This window comes from Rattus rattus, chromosome 5 (genome assembly GCF_011064425.1).
Source record: "Rattus rattus isolate New Zealand chromosome 5, Rrattus_CSIRO_v1, whole genome shotgun sequence".
NCBI lineage: Eukaryota > Metazoa > Chordata > Mammalia > Rodentia > Muridae > Rattus > Rattus rattus.
In genome coordinates, this window is record NC_046158.1 from 26,749,762 (window position 1) to 26,770,232 (window position 20,471).

A 20,471-nucleotide genomic window follows, 5' to 3' on the forward strand; every position below is an offset into this window, starting at 1 on the left:
ACTAGTCTATAATTTAGTAGTTATTTATGTTTTCAGTGTAGTTCTATAATGTTAGTATGTTTCACCTTAGAGACTTGAAGGTTTTTTCTAAGATTTTTAACTAGTCTTTGTTTTTAACCTCTCCAGATTCAAGGAAATTAACTTATTTTGGTAATAAGCCTTTAAAAAAATCAGTCTTCTTTGGTTGAATGTTCATTATTGTGAATTGAAAGGAAATTTGAACAGCTCTATAAAGTTTGTTTTTTTTTTTTTTTTTTTTATTTGAAAGGAATGTGTTGCTTTCATATCCTAAGAAAAGTTTCTGTGTCTGTAAAACGTTGATGAAGAAAGAGCTTATGGGTATTTTCCTCCCACCTCTCCTTCTTTAGGGCTCACTGTCAGACTTTCTTAAGGCTAATGTGGTCTCTTGGAATGAACTTTGTCATATTGCAGAAACCATGGCTAGAGGATTGGCATATTTACATGAGGATATACCTGGCTTAAAAGATGGCCACAAGCCTGCAATATCTCACAGGTAGAACAAGATTTGTATTGTCTTTCCATCAAACTCAAATGTTTACTATTTAAACTTTTAATTCTTGGAGTAAAATTTTTTTTTGCCGTGGTTATCCAATCATCTTTGAAGAGGCAAAGATTTTTATGTTTTTAAAACTAGGTTTGAGATTGGGTAGGATGTATTTTGTTCTGTACATGTTAATGTACATGTTAATTTCATTAATAAAGTCTAATGATCCCATGCTTTAATTTGTCTAATTTCTGAAACTATGTTCTCTATTTCAAATGAGAAACTATTTAAACTCAAAACTTTGATTTACTTTAAAGACAATTTTTAGTAGATACACAGTGATAGAATTAAGGACAGATTAAGTATTTTGTCTTTTGGATGAATATACATTCATTCCTTGGGCTAAGGTAGAAGGGATCAATCAAGAGGAGACAGCGGGTCAGTAAAGAAATAGTACACACCCAGTGAAGAAACTGTTACAGTCTTAAAAAGGAAACGTGCTTGTTTCTGGAAAATAAATTGAGTTTGCTATTCTTTAACTTCCTTGAAAGAATATGGGATTGCATTGTCTTCTTGTATTCAGTTTTAAAATAGCTGTTTTAAAAGTCTGTGTTAACATAGTGATTTAGGTGTTCAGTGTCACCACGTTCTAATTTTGCAAATCGTGACTTCTTTAGAAAGTCCTCTCCTTTCTTTATGAGTCCCCCAAATTATTAGTTACAGGGCCGTGAAAAATGTTTGATACTGAAACCAGTTGGTTTCTGGAGCACTTGACTCTCCTTCATCCTTTTGTAGGACTGAATGTGCCCTTCTAAGTGTTCCTATTGATGGGAGCATAGATGTCTGCTCGAGTTGTCTTTAAGTTGACCAGACAAGGCAGATGTGCAGAAAGAATGAATGTATTTCTGACTTACAGCTGATAAGACTTTTCAAAGTACTAGTTCTGCTTTATGGTAAAAGGCTTCTGTCTGTTCTGTATTTGCAAAAGTGCTTTCCTTGAAAATTGGCCGTGTGCAGTTCAAGGACCATTGGAGTGAGGGGCCATTCTAAAATGGAAGTCTTTTATCAAAGACTATCAAATTTTAAAAATTTTCTTATTTTTCTGAAGCTTAGTTTCTGTGGGAGTTTATAGATCTGAAGTGTTCCCATTGCCTTAAAGACAGAGTAAATGTTATCATTATGTGAGAGTAACAGATGAAAATGTATTTCTGGAATGACTGTAAGAGTGCTTTATGGAGAGGATTCCCTCGTGCTCCTTTTAGGACAGGGTTGTTCCTGCTTTCTTGTGCTTTAGGCCAGGTTGAGACTCTGTCTAAGCATCTTAACTTTTTGTTTGCTCTTCTTAGTTTTAAGTAACTTTATTTTTATAACATTTTACTTGCATTCAGTGGAAAAATTTAAAAGATAACTTGCTTAAGATACTTTATTTTTCTGTTTAAAGGGACATCAAAAGTAAAAATGTGCTGTTGAAAAACAATCTGACAGCTTGCATTGCTGACTTTGGGTTGGCCTTAAAGTTTGAGGCTGGCAAGTCTGCAGGTGACACCCATGGCCAGGTAAGAACAGCTAATAAAGTGGGAGCAAAATTAAGCACATACCTTTTTAGATCAGCACTAACTTGGTAGAAAGTTGTTGGGGTAGCCATTGAAGTTATCAGCTAATAAAAAGTGATGCATTTTAGTTTGAGGAGGCAACATTTTTAGTGTAACTCAGGTTTAAGCAAGCACCAGAACAGCATGAGCTGTGATAGTATTGGTTTTTAAAACAGTCGTTCACTGAAGAATCTAGTTATAAATAATTTATCTTTAGGGAACTCTTTCATCGGTTAATTCATCCTCCTAACAGTGGAGATAATGGTCACTTCTTAGGTGCAGTTTATTAGGTTCTCACTTCTCTATATAACAGTTTATTGCTCTGGCTCTTTATTAACTCAATTACAATTTAATTTAAAAAAAAATCTTTCTAGAGTTAGAGCTCCTAAAAAGGCCAGAGCAAGGTGTCTAACTCCAGTTATGGTTTGCACAGATAGATTTAGCATCCTTTAGGAAGACCGAAGGAGATACAATACCCATGTATTTTATCCTCAGAAAAGAACACGAGGCTAGGAGAGGCGCTACACTTGTATAGAGTCACCTTTTCACAGCACAGGTTAGAGCAGGAGAGATGACTAAGCATTAAGAGTGCTTACTTCCTTTGCAAGAACCAAGTTCATTTCCAGGCTCAGGCTACTCAGTGTCTGTAAGACCAGTTCCAGGTGACCCACCATCCTTTTATGGGCTCTTGGGCACCCACATTCACTTATGTACATATACCTTCCTGCCTGTGCAGTTAAAATAAATATTCCCTTAAAAATAGCTTGAAGTGTGACATTTCCTAGAAGGCCAAATGGATCTTTAAGGCTTTGGCATATCAGTTCTGCCTTTCAAATTGTTCAAGTTATTTGATTATTTCTGAGTTTTCTCTCTCACTACATATCCCCATAGCTGTGTGCAGTCTCGGTACACTGACTTCTGGCAATGTTAATTAACAGTTTCACATTTGTGTCAATGTAATGTCAGCAGTTGTAGAGTATTAGAGGAGCCAACATGTTTGGGGGAGAATACTGCTAAGAATAGCCTAGAGATGAAGGTTTGTGATTATTCTGTGATTAACAACCATAGGACAATATGTATGGAACAGCTTCATCTTTTGGTATATAGCAAAACTAGTAATGTTTTTTTTTTTTTAAAGAAAAACTCACTTATCATTTTTTAATGTCTTTATATTTGGATTACAAGCTTAGGCAAAATAAGAAATTGCCTACATGAATAAAGACTTTCTCTCACCTGTGATTAATAAAAGAGGATATTTAGACTAAAATTACACAAGCTGTAATCTCATAGTAAGCGAAGTAAAAAAGTAGGCTTCAGAGAGACATTCAGAACAGGAAAAGCCAGAAAGCTACTTAATGTTCTCATAAAATGACTAAGAATTGAACTAATGTCACTATTTTACTAGTCTGTCCTATTACTATGTGAGTACTGAACTGCTAAGGTATTGGTCATGAGATCACTTGCCATTACCTAACAACCCTGATGCCAGAGTTACTTCCCAGATCTAATTAGGCCCATGCTTTACTCTACTTAGACAATTCATTAAATGCACTCATAGTAAAATGTGGTCAAGACTGACTAGCCCTAGCTGCTCTACCTTAGTGGCAACTCAAAGTGCTACAACACAACAAGTTGTTGGGGACAAATGTAAATAAAGCACTAAGACAGAAGAATTGATGCATGAGATTTTTTTTAAAGTATTAAAAATATATCTCAAACAGTGTACGAAATGTTCTGTTTTCTCCATTCCATCCTTCTCCCAGCAAACTATTACTTGGTTCTTTGTGATTAGATTCAGAAAGGAAGGGAAAGCCCTGTAAGCCTGTCTGGTGAGAGTATACAGAAGTTATCTCATGGTGTGGTGTTATAATCATAATTTACTTTTCCCTGGATAAATAGACCATATTTGGTTTTCTTTCTACAAAACCATAAACAAAACATTAGTTCATAAAGTCGATGAGTGAGTACTGTTTGATTTCAAAATCTTTTTCAGGTTGGTACCCGGAGGTATATGGCTCCAGAGGTGTTAGAGGGTGCTATAAACTTCCAAAGGGACGCATTTCTGAGGATAGATATGTACGCCATGGGATTAGTCCTATGGGAACTGGCTTCTCGTTGTACTGCTGCAGATGGTAAGGGAAAAAACTCTTTTTTTGAAAAGTATATATGCCACATTTATGAAAAGTGACTATACAAAAAGGCAAATAACTATATTTTCTTTTATGAACTCCACAAGGTGGCAGAAGGTGAGACAGCAGGGTGAACTTGGAGGGGCTGGGTATGGAAGGACCTGGCATGGACACTTTGGGGATAGAAGTAGGTTAGCTAGGACATATGACGAGAAAATGCATTGCTTAAGAACTTCAGTGTAAGTCCTTCTTATCAAACTGTGACATAGTTTGGTGGGGATATAGGCCCTGTTGTTAAGTAAATAGTTAAAGTGATAATATACCTTCTGGAGAATGAACTCTAGAATGAGGTTAAGTGTGAACCATTTGTCCTGGACCTGCTATATGAGGCATTCAGGTAACTATAATGAGGTGCTCTCCCAGCTGAGAAATGTAGGGTGTAGTATAGGGATTAAGAAGAGTCACTTTGTGGGGAAAGGAGTTACAGGGGATTCGTTGAGCAAGAGATAAGGTTAGATGCTAATTTTTCTTAAATGCCCTGTATGTGCAGTAAAATACTTAAGAGCAGGCTATGTCACAAGGCAGAAATCAGGGCCAAAGGGAAAGTGAACCATATATTGATAAGGGAGTGCATTTAAGTTTGTGTCTAGTTGTTAGTTAAAGTTCAGCAGTTCAAACCTTACCTATTCCTAGGAATCTTGTTAAAATAAGCCTGTGGCGGCTGGGGAAATAGGTTGGTTGTTAGGAACATTGGTTGCTCTTCCTTTATCGGCACCAGTCATGGCTGTGGTGCAGATATGCAGGCCAAACAATCATACACCTTTAAAGAACATCAGCATCTGGGCTGAGTAGTCTGTGTATTTTACAAGCTACCATCGATTGATGTCATCGATCTATGAACCTAACAAAGATTGAAATTCTAGCATGTTAGTACTAATACAGTGGACATACTAAATAGTTCTTCCGCTATCCAAAGGTTCACAGGGCTAGTGAAATGGCTCAATGGACAATTCTCATGACCTAACTTTAGTCCTGGGTCTCATATAGTGGAAACTTCCTTGCAAGTTGTCCTCCAATCTCTATATTGAATATTGTGGCACGCATGTACAGGTACACACACAGTAAGTGTAGCAATCATAACAGACGGTTCCTGAAACACTGGTCCAGGGCAGAGTTAGTGCCTCCTTTAGTTTATGATTCTGTTTGAAGTGTTAGTGTATCTTTATACTTTTCACAAAGCTTATCTATGCACATCTATTTCTCTCTGGTCAATGCACAGTAGTGACGTGTTTGAGTCACGGGGAGAAAAGCACAGACTTCAGATAAGATTTAGATTTCAACTCTACTTTGTAATAGATACCTCTGCAAAATCTCTTAACTTTCTGAGCTATCTTATTTGCAAAATAGAGCCAATTCCAACTTTATTGGGAAATAAAATAATGCACATTCATGTCAGATATCTAAGAAAAAACAAGTTATGTCCCTGAAAAAAATTTTGTTATGTGTAACGTTTTGACTTGATGGAAATTCTGGTTTAAGCACCTTAGTTTCTTGAATATAAAAATAAATATTATTTATAAGTATCATAAATATGCTTGTGAAAGATCAGAAAACTGGAAAGTGCATCAGTTACACAAGTGGTCATGTAAGGTGTTTGAGCATGCCACAGATAGGTGGAGCACTAAGTTTTCAGAGGTGTTAACATTCTCGCAATGTTAATGTTCTGATATGAATTGCTGAAATGAAGAGGGATTCCCAGCTTTGATTTCTAAAGACAAACAGCTCTTTGTCATGTATAGACATGGGTATTTAGCATATGTCTCCTAAAACAGCCTGCTAAGGCTGAATATGAAGATCAAGAGTTCAAAGCCAGCCAAACTATTTAGTCTGACCCTGTCTTCAACAAGCAGCCATCAGAAGTCATAAAAACAGACCTTTTGGTTTCTATTAGCTAGATTCTGGTCCCACTGTGATCCAAGTATAACTAGGAGTCCATTTCTCTCCTTTTCACTTTCTAATACAGAATAGGAAAAAGCAGGATATAGAATGTATTTTAAAGAGCTTGTACTAGTCAGGAGACATTGCAATGGATTTCTCTTTTTTTACATTTCAGGACCTGTAGATGAGTACATGTTGCCATTTGAGGAGGAAATTGGCCAGCATCCATCTCTTGAAGATATGCAGGAAGTTGTTGTGCATAAAAAAAAGAGGCCCGTTTTAAGAGATTATTGGCAGAAACACGCAGTAAGTTTATACACTTATTTTCCATTTGAGATCTCAAGAAAATACTTTTAGAATGATCTATCAATTCTCCGACCATTTCTCTTCTGGGAAGGTGATCTTCACACAGGGTACCTAAGCTTAGTGGCAGAAGGCTTTGTCTGAAGTCACAAAGCCTAATACAGAGCAGGCTCCTACTTCAGTAGTCTAATTAAGTTCACGAGTCTCCTGTTTTGAAAGCTCCACGAGGAAACAAATGCCTGACTCTGAACCCATGGAAAGCTGGATAGTCTTACTGATCATTATCTGCTAATAAATGTTATTTTAACACTTTCTAAGCACCAAGTTTTCTCTATTCCATGAAGTTTTAAGTCATTTCTTTCAAGACTTGACTTTACAGTTAGAATGGACAGAACAGCATAGAATTAATTGCGCTGCCAATTTGGCGTTAATATCACTAGAAGCCCAAATAGGAATAAGTAACTACACCCTGAAGCCAAAGATCTGATTCAAGACTGACCTTTTGATCTTAACCGAAAGGGAGAAAAGCTAGTATCAACTTAAGAAAATGATTTTAAAAAACAAAAACAAAACTCTTGTAACCCACGTTAGATTTAGCCGTGCGTCTACTTGAAAAGCTCATACATTGAAATGATCAGATTTATGCAAATGGAATTTTAGAACCTAACATAAGCCTGCTGTAAATCACTAATGCTCAGACAGTGACTTATTTTGATGGTATGTAAAATGACATTGAGTAAAAGTGAATGTTCATCCCACCATTGCATCACTCACATGCTTGAGGCAGAAGGATCAAGACTTTGAGACCAACCCTGGCTTGCAAAATGTATCCCTTAAAAAGACCCAGAGTGGGTGCTGGTCAGACTTTGCTTATCTTGAAACCATTATCCCTGAAAATAGCTATTTCATTATGACACTGTTAGCCTGTTCCCTGTCAGGAAACAATGGCTGTTAAGTTTGACTGTTCTTCTCCTCTTAGGGAATGGCAATGCTCTGTGAAACGATAGAAGAATGCTGGGATCATGATGCAGAAGCCAGGTTATCAGCTGGATGTGTAGGTGAAAGAATTACTCAGATGCAAAGACTAACAAATATAATTACTACAGAGGACATTGTAACAGTGGTCACAATGGTGACAAATGTTGACTTTCCTCCCAAAGAATCTAGTCTATGATGGTTGCACCATCTGTCCACACTGAGAATTGGGACTCTGAACTGGAGCTGCTAAGCTAAGGAAACTGCTTAGTTTATTTTCTGTGTGAAATGAGTAGGGTGCCTCCGGGACACGTATGCAAGCAGCCCCTTGTGGAAAGCATGGATCGGGAGACTTCCTGCAGCGTCTGCAGCACGGATATGAAGGGGGTCTAAGGGGAAGCTGCGAACTGTAAAGAACTTCTGAAAACTTACACAAAGAATGTGGCCCTCTCCAAATCAAGGATCTTTTGGACCTGGCTAATCAAGTATTTGAAAACTGACATCAGATTTCTTAATGTCTGTCAGAAGACACTAATTCCTTAAATGAACTACTGCTATTTTTTTTAAATCAAAAACTTTTCATTTCAGATTTTAAAAAGGGTAACTTTTTATTGCATTTGCTGTTGTTTCTATAAATGACTATTGTAATGCCAACATGACACAGCTTGTGAATGTGTAGTGTGCTGCTGTTCTGTGTACATAGTCATCAAAGTGGGGTACAGTAAAGAGGCTTCCAAGCATTACTTTAACCTCCCTCAACAAGGTATACCTCAGTTCCACGGTTGCTAAATTATAAAATTGAAAACACTAACAGAATTTGAATAAATCAGTCCATGTTTTATAACAAGGTATTACAAATTCACTGTGTTATTTAAGAAAAAATGGTAAGCTATGCTTAGTGCCAATAGTAAGTGGCTATTTGTAAAGCAGTGTTTTAGCTTTTCTTCTACTGGCTTGTAATTTAGGGAAAACAAATGGCTGTTTTTGAAATGGGAAAAAAAAAATGGTATTCCCCTCCCCCCCTTAATCCAGGTCCCAAAATATTGCATACTTAAGTAGTACTTTTTCTTTACAGTGTGCTGTGTTTGGGAAATATTTGAAAACAAAGCATGATTTAAAATTTTTTAAGTGAGCTGTGTGACACTGGAAAGCTCTTCATTTCTCCTCTATTTTTTCCTATTTATATATGTGAAACGGTGGTGTATTTCTTCTTTCACCAAACAGTGTGTGGGATATTCTTATCACTGTTCTGTGATCACCTCAGGAAGTGACATTACTCAGAATTCTTCACTCTGCTTCTAGACTTGTAACTTTATCATTGTACTGCGTGGTGCCATCTTGTCAGAGTAATATTTGATGTCTGTGATATGGAGAGAATTATCTTAGGATATAGTAACCATTTAGCACAGATTTCAGATATTATTGCTTTAAAACAAATCAGGGATAACAAGTTGAACTTATAACTTACATTATGCAATGATATTAAGAGGTAACCAGTGCTGGTCTAAGGAACACAGCCCAGTCTCCTCCCCAAATTACTTTTACAGCTAACTCTAGATAGTTCATGCCTTATCCTTGCGAAGAAAGTGGAATTGATGGCAAGTAGGTACCAGAGTGCTTTCCAAAATATTACATTAAAATATAATGGGATCTTTCCTCAAGCTTACACAGGCCCAAGTAAAAGATTAATTCCCTGAATTTTTCAATTACCAACAAATAGCCAGTATTATGTTATATACATTTTTATTGAGTCACTTTAACATCCATACATTAATTTTATAAACTTGTTATGTTACTATCAGGAGCTCACTGTGAATGCATTATCTTCAGATGGTTAAGACATCAGACACTACCTTTTACATATAATGTGCACTAATCTCTGGGAAGAATAATCATAAACAACACATAGGTCAACAGACTTTAAGCGGGGAGGATAATAGCATTCTTGTCTGTATGCCACATACCATAGAGAATTGTACGTTGTCTATGTACCCAAGGTCTCACTGTATTCCTAAGATTGCCAAGTTCAGTGTTCACTGTTTTTGACATATTCCTACATATTTGGCCCCTCAAATTTTTGATTCAGGTTTGCTTCCACTTGTAAACTAATCAAGGAAAACCATAAGAAAATATGCATACAAGGAAACTTTTCATCCATAAGCAAACTGCTACTGGTTGTAAACATTCAACTCCCTTTAAGAGCTGATAAATGAGGGATATTATGACTGTTCAGCTTAGGAAAGCACTACAGATAAATTTTACCAAGACTGGTTCATGATATAAAATGCTTTGTCTTCACGCTAAGAAATTTATTTTTTAGAAATCTTGGGTATTGTATGTAAATCTAGCTTATCAATTTTAAAACTTGTATTCTCTTAAGAACTACATTAACGAGAAAGCCTTTTTTATAAGCAGTAACGTTAAGAATGTTCCAGTGACTACCTGTCCTTATGCCTAGTCTTGTGACTTTCTTTTGCAGGGCATTTAGTGTTTGGTTTACAGTAAGTGCAGAGTGGGCAGATAGAAAGTTTGAGTTAGGGACAATGTAAAAGAAAGATCTAAGAGTGAAAACGATTCATTTCTAGGGAGATGGCCAACTTGGACCCCTGTATATCTTCATGTGTATGGTGCTCATGACGTCTTGTACTTTGCCTTTCTGACACCCACCAGAACTGCTGCTCTTACTCTACCTTGCCCAGATCTCCCGTGTGAGAATGCTTTATGATCAACTGCCACAGGACTGACGGAGTAACCAGTGTTTGAATTTATTTGAAGTCTATCTATGCCCTGCACAGATCTTGTATGTGTTTTAGATGCTAGGAGTTTTAGCATGTGATTTGTGACTCTTGTTTGGATGTTTTATTACAGGTACCTTGTGAATTCCAGAACAGAGACTGTGCCTCACAATTATTGGTCCCATGAACTTGCACTATCTTTCATGGTGATATTCTAAAAATACAACCAGGAAAAACAAAAACAAATACGTTTGGACTTAAAAACAGAATCATGTATCACAAAATTATGAAAACATCGCTTCTGGCCCTTTTTCTTATCCTTAATAATTAAGTCACATTTAAGTAAAATTCAAATGGTTGCGAAAAATACCCTCACCAGATAGATGGTAGTTTAGTGGAATAGACTGATTACTGTTTTTTAAAAAAATGCTTCATCAGATATTTTCCAGTTTCTCTTTTTTACTTTTTTGAAAAATTACTTTTTAGGAAGATTTGGTATAATGTGCATAAAATTATTTACAATTTATGGACAAAGATACAAGTAGCATCTTGATTAAACATCATTTACCTCAGATATTCAACCAGCAGTACGTTTTTTATGCAGTCTCAACCCGTATCTCCCTATTTGTTACCTCTCAAAATATTGGGAAACAATTATTTTAGCTTTACTCTGTATTTCTTGTCAGTGTTTTGGGCACAGGTTGTTGTACTACTGTCATATTGTACTTGCTATTTTTTTTTCTGCAAGTATTTAACAGAAAGCTAAAAATGAAAAAAATCCCCATAAAATCCCACCTTGAATAAGTGATTGTTAAATATTGTACAAATAAAATGTATGCTATCCCCATTCCATCCCCATGTTAAATAAAAAATGAATATGGTATTATTTGCACATGCAGTTTTTCTTTAGCTGTGTATTTATGTTCTTACAGAGGGTAAAAAAAAATCAGGGAAGTTTGTGAATTAGGGAATTTCCCTCCCACTGTTGTCTGATCAGACTGCTTCACTGGTACAGAAACGCTGTTTGCCATTGTGCAGTCTGCGATGTCTAACTCTTTGGGTCAGTGGATACTATGTCCTTACAAGACATTACCATATGGAAGTCTGAACAGGAGCGTCTAACTTTTCAGACATGTGTCTGCATAAAGTCAGATGCCTTCTGAACAAGAGCCAAGTCTCAGTAGGCCACATGGTGGAAGGAGACATGCAAAGTCCTTTCTGTCTGTTCTAACGTCTCTTGGTCAGGGGGCGTCTTGAGCAGAGACTTTAAATTCTCTTCACTGCAGAGAAAGTCAAGTCAGACTTTCTGTTCACAATCATTCCTCCCCCTCCACTCTTGTTGGGATAACTCAAGACTAGTTCGGAGCCTCCTAAAAGTATTTACCTTTCTTGCTTCTAAAGTTGTGAAATTGTATGTTATAGACGGACACTTCCACCTTGAACATTCTTAGGTTTTTTAAGAATCTAATTTTTCTCATTTTAGAATTCTCTAATAATGAAGTTTGAACAACTTATAAGGTGAAAGTAGTTTAAAAATTGGGCATCTATGTCTATACTTCTATGACCTTGATAGTTACTATGGCTTCATTTTTATCATGATTAAAAAAAAAGCATAGAAAGCTAAACATGTTTTATTTTAAGAAAGGAAAAGGCTGTGTATGAAGAAAGTAGGTTTTAACTATGAGGTACTACATTAACGCACAGGAAATTTATATTTAAGATTTCTTAAAAGTCAAATTATTTCTTACAGTATCCTGTAAAAATAGTAAAACGTTGTTGCTAAGCTTTAGTTTTTTAACAACATTGGCTTTAATGTCAGTCAACCGAAGCTGCATTCAAGGTCACACCTGTCATTCCCATACTGTGATCCTGGACTCAAGACACTGGTGAGAGTTTCCTAATCTATAAATAAAATAGCATTTAATTCTGCAGAAACTTTACAAGTTGCAAGTAGAAGGGATCTCTATTTTATAAAATCTTACTATAACTAAATATTCAATCAAATATTCTTCAACAAAGTAACTCACTGAGATTATATTCTATTTCAACCTGTTAGTTCTATGTCTATGTATTTAGGAAGTGAACTCTGACCAACATTCCTTGTTCTCAGAGAATTTGAAGCCAACAGCTCACACTGTGGAATGAATACTTATTTGTGGAAGTAGTTACCAGGAATCCTTTAAGATACTTGTTAGATGGCAATTTTGATCCCTTTTGAACTAAAGTATACCCAGAATGTATATTAAAAAAAAAACTCCTCCAGTTGTGGTGAAATGTGCAGAGAAGAAAATGCTGAATTGTTTGGACTCTTTCCACACGAGCTCTTCAGCCATGGGGATCTGTACAGGATCCAAAATGGCAGGATCCTATAGAAACCAACTAAGAAAACCAAACCAACCCCAATCTCCACAGGCTCCTAATCTAGCCGGAATATTCCTCATGTCATTCCCGTTCCTATTTCTCTCCTCACTGCTTAGCATTATGATCTGTAAATGCTTAGTTGAAATTAACCTTTCCAATGGACCACATACATTTCACAAGGTATCAAGTCATCTTATGGATCACCCGTAAAATAAGCACATTTTATTCTTTTGAATTGTTACTTGTATGGTGTAATTTAAATTAATGAAACTGTCCATGCACGGTCAATATTCAAAACATAGTCAAGATACTAAGTGCAGGTTTCCCATAAACAGTATTTATAAACAAAGTAATGTAGTAGCGTATCTTATTAAAGAACACTAGTTTTAGGTCTTCACAGAAATGTACTTAAAATCTTCACAGCCAGCTGAGCGAGGATGTTGCCCACTGCCTGACATCTGTAGGGCAGTTGGAGTATTTCTGTAGAGCATTCATAATTTGAGTATTATCCAAAAGTAGTTTGACTAGCTGGTATTCTCTCTGAGAATTTACTGAGGTTCTTTCCATGGGTTTTACTAATTCCAATTGCTGTAAGTGCTCAAATGCCTGCAAGAAAAAAAGACAAAGCTTAGACTGAAGAGGACACTTGTTAAATCCAGAGGATAGTTGCTGGTTTTGGTAAGGTGGGAAACAGTGGCAGGTGAAAAAGAAGGAAGAGAAATCAGCAGATTCGAACTACCTTTTTCCTAAGTACGCTCTACCCCATGCACACTTGATTTGAAATTAAAATCTTTTATTCATTTGCCCATTCATTAAGTTTTTGAAGACAGGGTCTCCTTGTGTAGTTCCTAGAACTTGCTTTGTAGACCAGGCCTCCAACTCAGAAATCTACTTGCCTTCTGCCTCCCAAGTGCTGGGATTAAAGTTTTCTTAGCAAACTTCAACTTTGTACATGACAGTCAGGAATAGAATGGGAGGTCACAAAGAGAGTTAAAATCACCCTTAGGAACGGGAATTTAGCTCAGCAGTATAAAGTGCTTACCTTGCACCACTGAACAAAATAGCCCTACCCCACCTTCAGATGCAAGTTTATTCAAATCCATAAAAACTGCACACTTGGAAAAAGTTAGGCGTCCCCATATTGCTCAATGTGAATCAGGCAGATATTAATTTTACCTGGACCTTAGTCATTAGGTTTTGTTTCTAGGCAGACGGTATCGTAGGACACTTGGACTGTTTGAGTGATGGGTGATGGGTTTGTCCCTAAATCTTACTCATGCTCAGCATGGACTCTACTTCTGAGCTACATAGTTCCAGTCCATTGTTGATTACTTTGATCTTAAAACCTTAGTCTGCTAAGACTTCTAATGAGATAGATTACTGGAATGTATATTTCCTATCATTCTCAATAAAGTCTTATTGGACATTAAAGTACAGCTCTATACTAATACATTAGTGTGCCACTTGGCTACCATCAGTAAAGCTTTCTCCTGCATAGATGGGAGCCAATGTAGAGGCTCACGACTGGAACATGTGCAGAATGAGAGACCTTGAAACACTAAATGCAAGTTTTTCATCAGAGCCCTCCCTTTCGAAAAAGGAGGCAAAAAGACTTTCCAAACCACAAACCAGATGGGGTCTCAAGTGTTGAGATGGGGAAGTAGACTCCTTTTCTCTAACCAAGAAGCTACCTCCAATTAACAATTGTTTGCAAAGGAGAAAATAATTCTCCAATCTCTCTGGGTGTACAAACTACACTTAAGGATACGGACCATGCCAAGTAGCAGGTAGCCAACACAGAATGAACCCACTGGTATTGGGCTTTTTTCCCGTTCCATATGATTTTATGGCTTTGTTTCAGCATTTTCTCCTGTTACTGTTCTCTGGGTAATGTATTACAGCTTCCAATTTTGTTTTCATAGATTTTTTTTGTGTGCCTCTGTGCATGCTTTCTCCTGATGCATGTTTCCTTGCTTCCTTCATTCGTTCGTTCGTTCCTTCCTTCCTTTCTGTTGTTGTCAGTTTAATTCTTGCTTACCTTTTCTATTAGCCTGTCAGAGAGAGGAAAAAAGAGTGTGCATGTGTGTGTGTGTGTGTGTGTGTGTGTGTGTGTGTGTGCATGTGCGTGTGTGTGCATGTGCGTGCACTTGAGTCTCATTAGAAGAGTTAGGTGGTGTGAAGAATCTGAGGGAAGGGAAACCATGCATGAAAATAACTACTTTGAATGAAATATTAAATAAAGTTTTAAAAAGAAAAGTTTAACAGCCGTAAGAAAGACCCCAGTATAAGGCCTATCGGCTGATCATGTAAGCAAAGGACCCTGTAAGACGGCACAGACCTGGGGGGGGTTTCTATGTTTGTTTAACCCCCAGCCTTCTTGGTTGCCTTAAAGGAGCTCTGTTTGGTTCCTCTTACTCTATAACTCATGCTCCACTTGTTTAAGTATGTTACTAAGGCAAGAAAAAAAACTACAGTCTGATGAAATCCTGAACAGTAACACTGATGGAGCGTTCCTACAGTTCCCTGTGAAAAGTATCACTGGAATGTACTGTTTATCTTAAAGACTCTTACTGGAAGGAAAAGAACGGACACTATTCATTTTGAAAACAATGAGAAATTATTCTTTAGGTGTAGCTTAACAAAATTGAAAACATATTTCCAAGATGCAAAATATACTCTATTTAAAATGTACAAATGAACATCTATAAATTATTCCTAAACACTCTCAGGTGCCCTTTTCAAAACTGCAGCAAGCAGACAGGAGGGCAAGGGAAGAATCTACACTCAGGATGACTGTGCTGCTTCAACTGCAACTCTGCTCACTTTTAAAAACGACTACAGACAAGGACATTCTGACTGTGCTCTATAAGGAATTAAAAACGACTACAGACAAGGACATTCTGACTGTGCTCTATAAGGAATCCCGGAGGATCAAGCTTCTGCTGCTAAAAAAACAAGGCACTTCCTCCCACATGGCCCCCAGACCCACACAGCACCAACACTGAACAAACAGGACCGTGAAATATGTGACCTGTATTTACATTTTATTTAATTTTCATTAAACACAAGCTTAAAATGCTTAGACTAAATTTACTTATAGTTGGTATAATTTTAAAATGTAAATCTTTTTTTAGCTATATAATTAAAGAATGAATTTCTAATGAATATTTATTAAATTGGGATCGGCTCTAACTTTTTATAAATATACCAAATTTTAAAGACACAAAAGAAAATAGTTTAGGAAACACTTATATCATAAATTTGGAAATATTTTTCATCAATTGGGTTATGATGTTACAATTATTTGACCTTTATTTCCTACCCTACTGGAAAATGTAAGACTATATAATGTGATTTAATTTTCTTTGTAGTGCAGGAGTCATTTTAGGATATCATTTTAAAGTTGTAAACTGATATCTTACCCTAAATAAACTTGTGGACTGGAGAGGGTTAGTTCCTTTTCAGTAGGCAAGTGCTAAGAACGGACAGCAGAGGGCAATGTATCTTCACAAATTGTAAAACGGGTTATCTACAGAGTTACTGAAGCATTTTAGTTTTACAAAATTTTGCTGAAAAATTCCTATAATAAAATACCTAAGGGTTCAAAGACGTATGAAATATATATATATATCTCATTTCACTGGATCTGATTAGAAAACAGCAAATCAAACCATACCTTCATGACCACAGGTTTCTCAAAGTTATAAACAGAATGGGCCTTTCTTTGAATGAATTTCTGAAATTCTGCAGAGTAAGCAATGAGAATATTAGCACTTTCAAATAAGGAACAGGCAAAAAAAATCTAGAAGAAAATGATAAGCTTTGCATCTCACCATTATACACCATTTGAAAATTAAAGGGCTCCTCTTCATATATGTCATTTAAATGTTTCATTGCTATTATAAGACAGATTTCCAAGACTGACAGACCTAGAATTAAAGGGAGATGGACTCTTCAGTTGCAGCCCAAGGTTCATGCCACTAAACTAACTGTTGTCCAGAAAACAACTCAAGGCTTTGAAGGGTAGAGGAGGCCATGCTTCCTCTGTATTTAAGATATTCTAGTAACTATCATCTACAAAAACACAAGTCATTTAACTTCCTGGACTTTTAAGGCTTATTTTCTGGGGGTGGGATGATCTACAACATAAAGATTTTTTTTAAACTTAAAGGGATGTGCTGTAAATATAAAAGCTTTGATACTATATGGCCCACAACAAACAGCAGATATTGTAATTATCATGTATTTCAAGTATCATAGGCCTTTAGGAAGCATTTATGCAGAGAAGTTCTGCAAATTAGATCTAAAATCTATCTTATATTTTAAAGGGAATAGTGAACCCAAATGAGCAACAAACAGAACAGCACTTAGTCACCCTACATCAACATCAACACCAGTGCTGCTGCCTTAGTTCCCAGAACACGGCTCCTTTCACTTTAAGTAACGGTGACATACTTATGAAGTACCAGTTAAAAGTTGTATATAAAGCGTTCTGTATACAAAGCACCACGCTCAGTATTAATTATAATCTCAGAAACATCTAAATCTAAACTTTTAAAATCAAGGCTCAAGCAAAAGATTAGCGAAGTAGTTTCTCACCATGTACAATACTCGCTTTGGCATCCAAGCTACACAAGTGCTGCGCCTCCATCAGATCTGCTGAGGTCATAAATGGGTGTGACACGGTTACGCGATTTAAAGCAAGCATCTGAAGAAAGGCGTATTTTAAAAAGTACTTATTTACTTGAATATTCTGGAGATAGTTTAGAACAATTTTTTAATATTTTACCTTTATTCTTGTAAGATAGAAAGGAGAGAAATAACCTCAAACTTTGCTCCATGAAAATGTAGCGACAATTCAGTCCAGATTCTGCTCTACTTTGCATTTGATTCATATTTATTACTCTCCAAAAAAATATTTTTAAAAAGTCTAATAACAAAAAAACTGAAAGTAAGAATACTATTCAAATATAACCACACACCTTAGAGGAATACCTATGTTTTATACAAATTTTTATAAAGAATATATAAAGGTTGAGTTCAGTTTAGAAGTTACTAATTTTGAAAACAATTATAAACTTAGACATAAGTACCACCCCCACCCCACTCATTTAGTTCTCCTTAGGTAAACTAGGACTAAGTTTACCCCTCAATCAGCAATTTGCATTTGGAATACAAGAATTTAGAGTTTGCAGATGTAGCAGATCGATGTAGCAGATATATAATGTAATAATATATACAGATGTAGGAAGTATACAGCTTCAGGTTAGATGTGTAATTCAGATACTGCGCAGTTAATGACAAGTGGTTGGAAATCCCTGAAGTTCATTCTTCTAAAAGTTAGAACTCAGACTATTTGTGGCTCTTTTATTTTCTATTTTTTCTATTTATTGTAAGATATTTCTTACATTAGAAAAAAAATCAAACAATAGTAGATCTATATAATATCCCATACTTTTATATTTTATAAGATATACCTGTTACAGAGCTGTGGACACTGTTCTTGCCACATAAAACAGTCAAGAATATCTTTATATTAAGATATTCCTATAAACTTTAAACTCTATACTGTAGGTATTACTACATAACACATTTCAATTTTCAAGCCTTCTATAACCAATGAAATCTAGTTTTAGATCTTATCTTCGAATGAAAACTTATTATGAGAATTAATCCACATTGAGATTTCAATTCTAGTTCCTTCATTTTCTATTATATTCCTTTCCTGTTCCTATATCAACACACATTTTCTATTGATAAATATACCATTTTCATTTTTTGTAATAAGTCTGCAGGAAAAAGGTAAATATCATATATGCTGTTTTATGCATCTTTATGTATGTGTGGATGGATGGATAAATAAAGATCCTTTATCTAAGGATTCTAAACAAATAACTTGATTAGTAAAAGCAGACGTGGGGAAGAAGAGTCAGTAAAGCTAACATGGTAGAAACACATAAGCTGAAAACAGCCTAAAGCTGAGACCCAGCATTGCCACTACCTGCTGTGAAAGAACTGTTGAACTCAAGGGTTTCAGTTTTGTTTTGTTTTGTTTTGCTTTTTAAAGAAGAAATACCAAAGAATAAAGGGAAATGATTATTATGAAATAGCTAGATACTACATAGGAAAGTAACTGGTTGTCAAGCAGGTATGCTAGTTAACAAATGGTCACTATTATTTGTTCCTATTATTGAAAATGACCAGAAATAAAAGGACCAAGAAATATTGTCTCTCTGAAAGGCATGTGGTATAATTTTCTAAAAATACTAGGCTAATTTCAAATATTATTAATGAATGAATAAAGTATATTATGATCACAACAACTAAGTATTTGATTAATACTGACATTATTTAAATACCCAGACATGATTCACCTCCTTCACCAGGTGATAAAATAAACAAAACCATGTAAACAAATCACCTTAAGAGAAAAATGAGTGTAATCTAGCATGTCAATCATTAAAGCAAACTTCTATGATCATATGCAGTGATGCAGCATCTGAAAAATCTGAGATAGGGTCATAATAAACTCAACAATCAAGCATAAACAAGAAGTTGAAAATGAGCATGTATAAAAAAAAAAAACCTTACACCTAACACAGCTGATGAGTTGCTCTTAACACTGGCAACTAGGAAAAATGTCTACTCGCACTATTCTGAGCCAACAAGTCATGGCAATAGATAAGGGGGAAAAAAAAAAAGACTGCAAAGGGAACAAGAAAACACACCCACTGGAAGACCATCTGAGTGTCTACATAGAAAATTCCACAGAAATTATTTTTAAACGTCTGAGAGTTCATCAAAGTTCAGTCTGAATGCAGAACATAAAATTAACATACAAAAATCAATCACATTTTTATATAGTAACAATAAAAAGGCTAGTCCTAAAACTTAAAACTTATCATTTACAACTAACTTCTTCAAAGAAAATTGAGCTGCTTAAGTATGAATACTTAAAATATATACTGGATCTGTGTTGGAGAATTATATAGTATCAATGAAAATAACCAAGCAAGAATAGACAAGTAAACTGTATATTATATTCAAATATCAACATAATTAATGTAAATATGACATTCCTTCCCAAATGCATATGTAAGTTTAAACATTTCACATCAAGATATAAGCAGTACTCTTGACTTACATACTATTGGTAGGAATGTAGAAATAATGTATTATTGAAAACAGTTTGAAGTGCCTTCAAACTGTTAAAAATACAGATTATACATATATGTATCAAAATGATAGTCCATCAATATATATAGTCTTTATATATAAAATAAGTATAATACCTATATATTCATATAAAATTATATATATGTATGATTATTTTCATAGATCACATAAAAATAAATGTATTTAAAAATACAAACCAACAGCATATGTAATGATTGCAAGTTTTTGTTGACATTGAAATGTTTCTGTAGAACTTCAAGCACAGTTGAATCTTCGGAGAGACACTAAAAAACAACAACAAAATCAATGAAAATATAGCGTGACTCCAGATTTCCAATTTAATATGGACAAACTATAGTCAAACTAGCGGGATAGATAAACAGAATGTAGCACAAATCACAACAGAGAATAAGAGTTCTAGTGCTTGAGAAAACAGTGCAGTTAGAAGAATGTAGTGGGAAATTATGAAAAGCTATAAGAACACGAGCTGAAACAAGATCATGTCACAGGGACACCAAAAAGAAGTCATTTGCAAAGGGATAGGACAGAAGGCAAAAAGAAAACCTAACTGGAGTCAATTACAACTGTGGAGAGAATTCAGACATTTACAGAAGACTTGCGGGATGAAGCCTTCATTGAAAGGGGGTGGGGGGAGTGGGAGGGGGTAGGGGTAGGCAGAGTGCCTGTGTAGAGTAGGCTGTGGCTGAGAAGTTATAAAGAGGTAGACAGAAAAGGAAGCAGTGAAAAAAGACATACT

At 35.7% G+C, this 20,471-nt stretch overlaps 2 protein-coding genes across 3 annotated transcripts in view; one reads left to right on the forward strand and one right to left on the reverse strand.

Annotated features, from left to right (window-relative positions):
• The window catches only part of Acvr2a (activin A receptor type 2A), an 82,171-nt gene extending 71,106 nt beyond the window's left edge, over positions 1–11,065 (forward strand). For both annotated transcript variants that reach the window (XM_032903259.1, XM_032903260.1), the window contains 5 exons: positions 369–514; positions 1,947–2,061; positions 4,091–4,229; positions 6,340–6,470; positions 7,447–11,065. In XM_032903259.1, coding sequence (XP_032759150.1) covers positions 369–514; positions 1,947–2,061; positions 4,091–4,229; positions 6,340–6,470; positions 7,447–7,641 — 726 coding nt within the window. In that variant the 3' untranslated portion in view covers positions 7,642–11,065. The remainder of the gene's footprint in view (positions 1–368; positions 515–1,946; positions 2,062–4,090; positions 4,230–6,339; positions 6,471–7,446) is intronic.
• Positions 11,066–11,792: 727 nt separating this feature from the next.
• Orc4 (origin recognition complex subunit 4) overlaps positions 11,793–20,471 on the reverse strand; it is a 32,617-nt gene continuing 23,938 nt past the window's right edge. The window contains exons 10-14 of the mRNA XM_032903261.1: positions 19,912–19,998; positions 17,138–17,246; positions 16,372–16,467; positions 16,215–16,282; positions 11,793–13,144 (exon numbers count right to left, since the gene is read on the reverse strand). Coding sequence (XP_032759152.1) covers positions 12,956–13,144; positions 16,215–16,282; positions 16,372–16,467; positions 17,138–17,246; positions 19,912–19,998 — 549 coding nt within the window. The 3' untranslated portion in view covers positions 11,793–12,955. The remainder of the gene's footprint in view (positions 13,145–16,214; positions 16,283–16,371; positions 16,468–17,137; positions 17,247–19,911; positions 19,999–20,471) is intronic.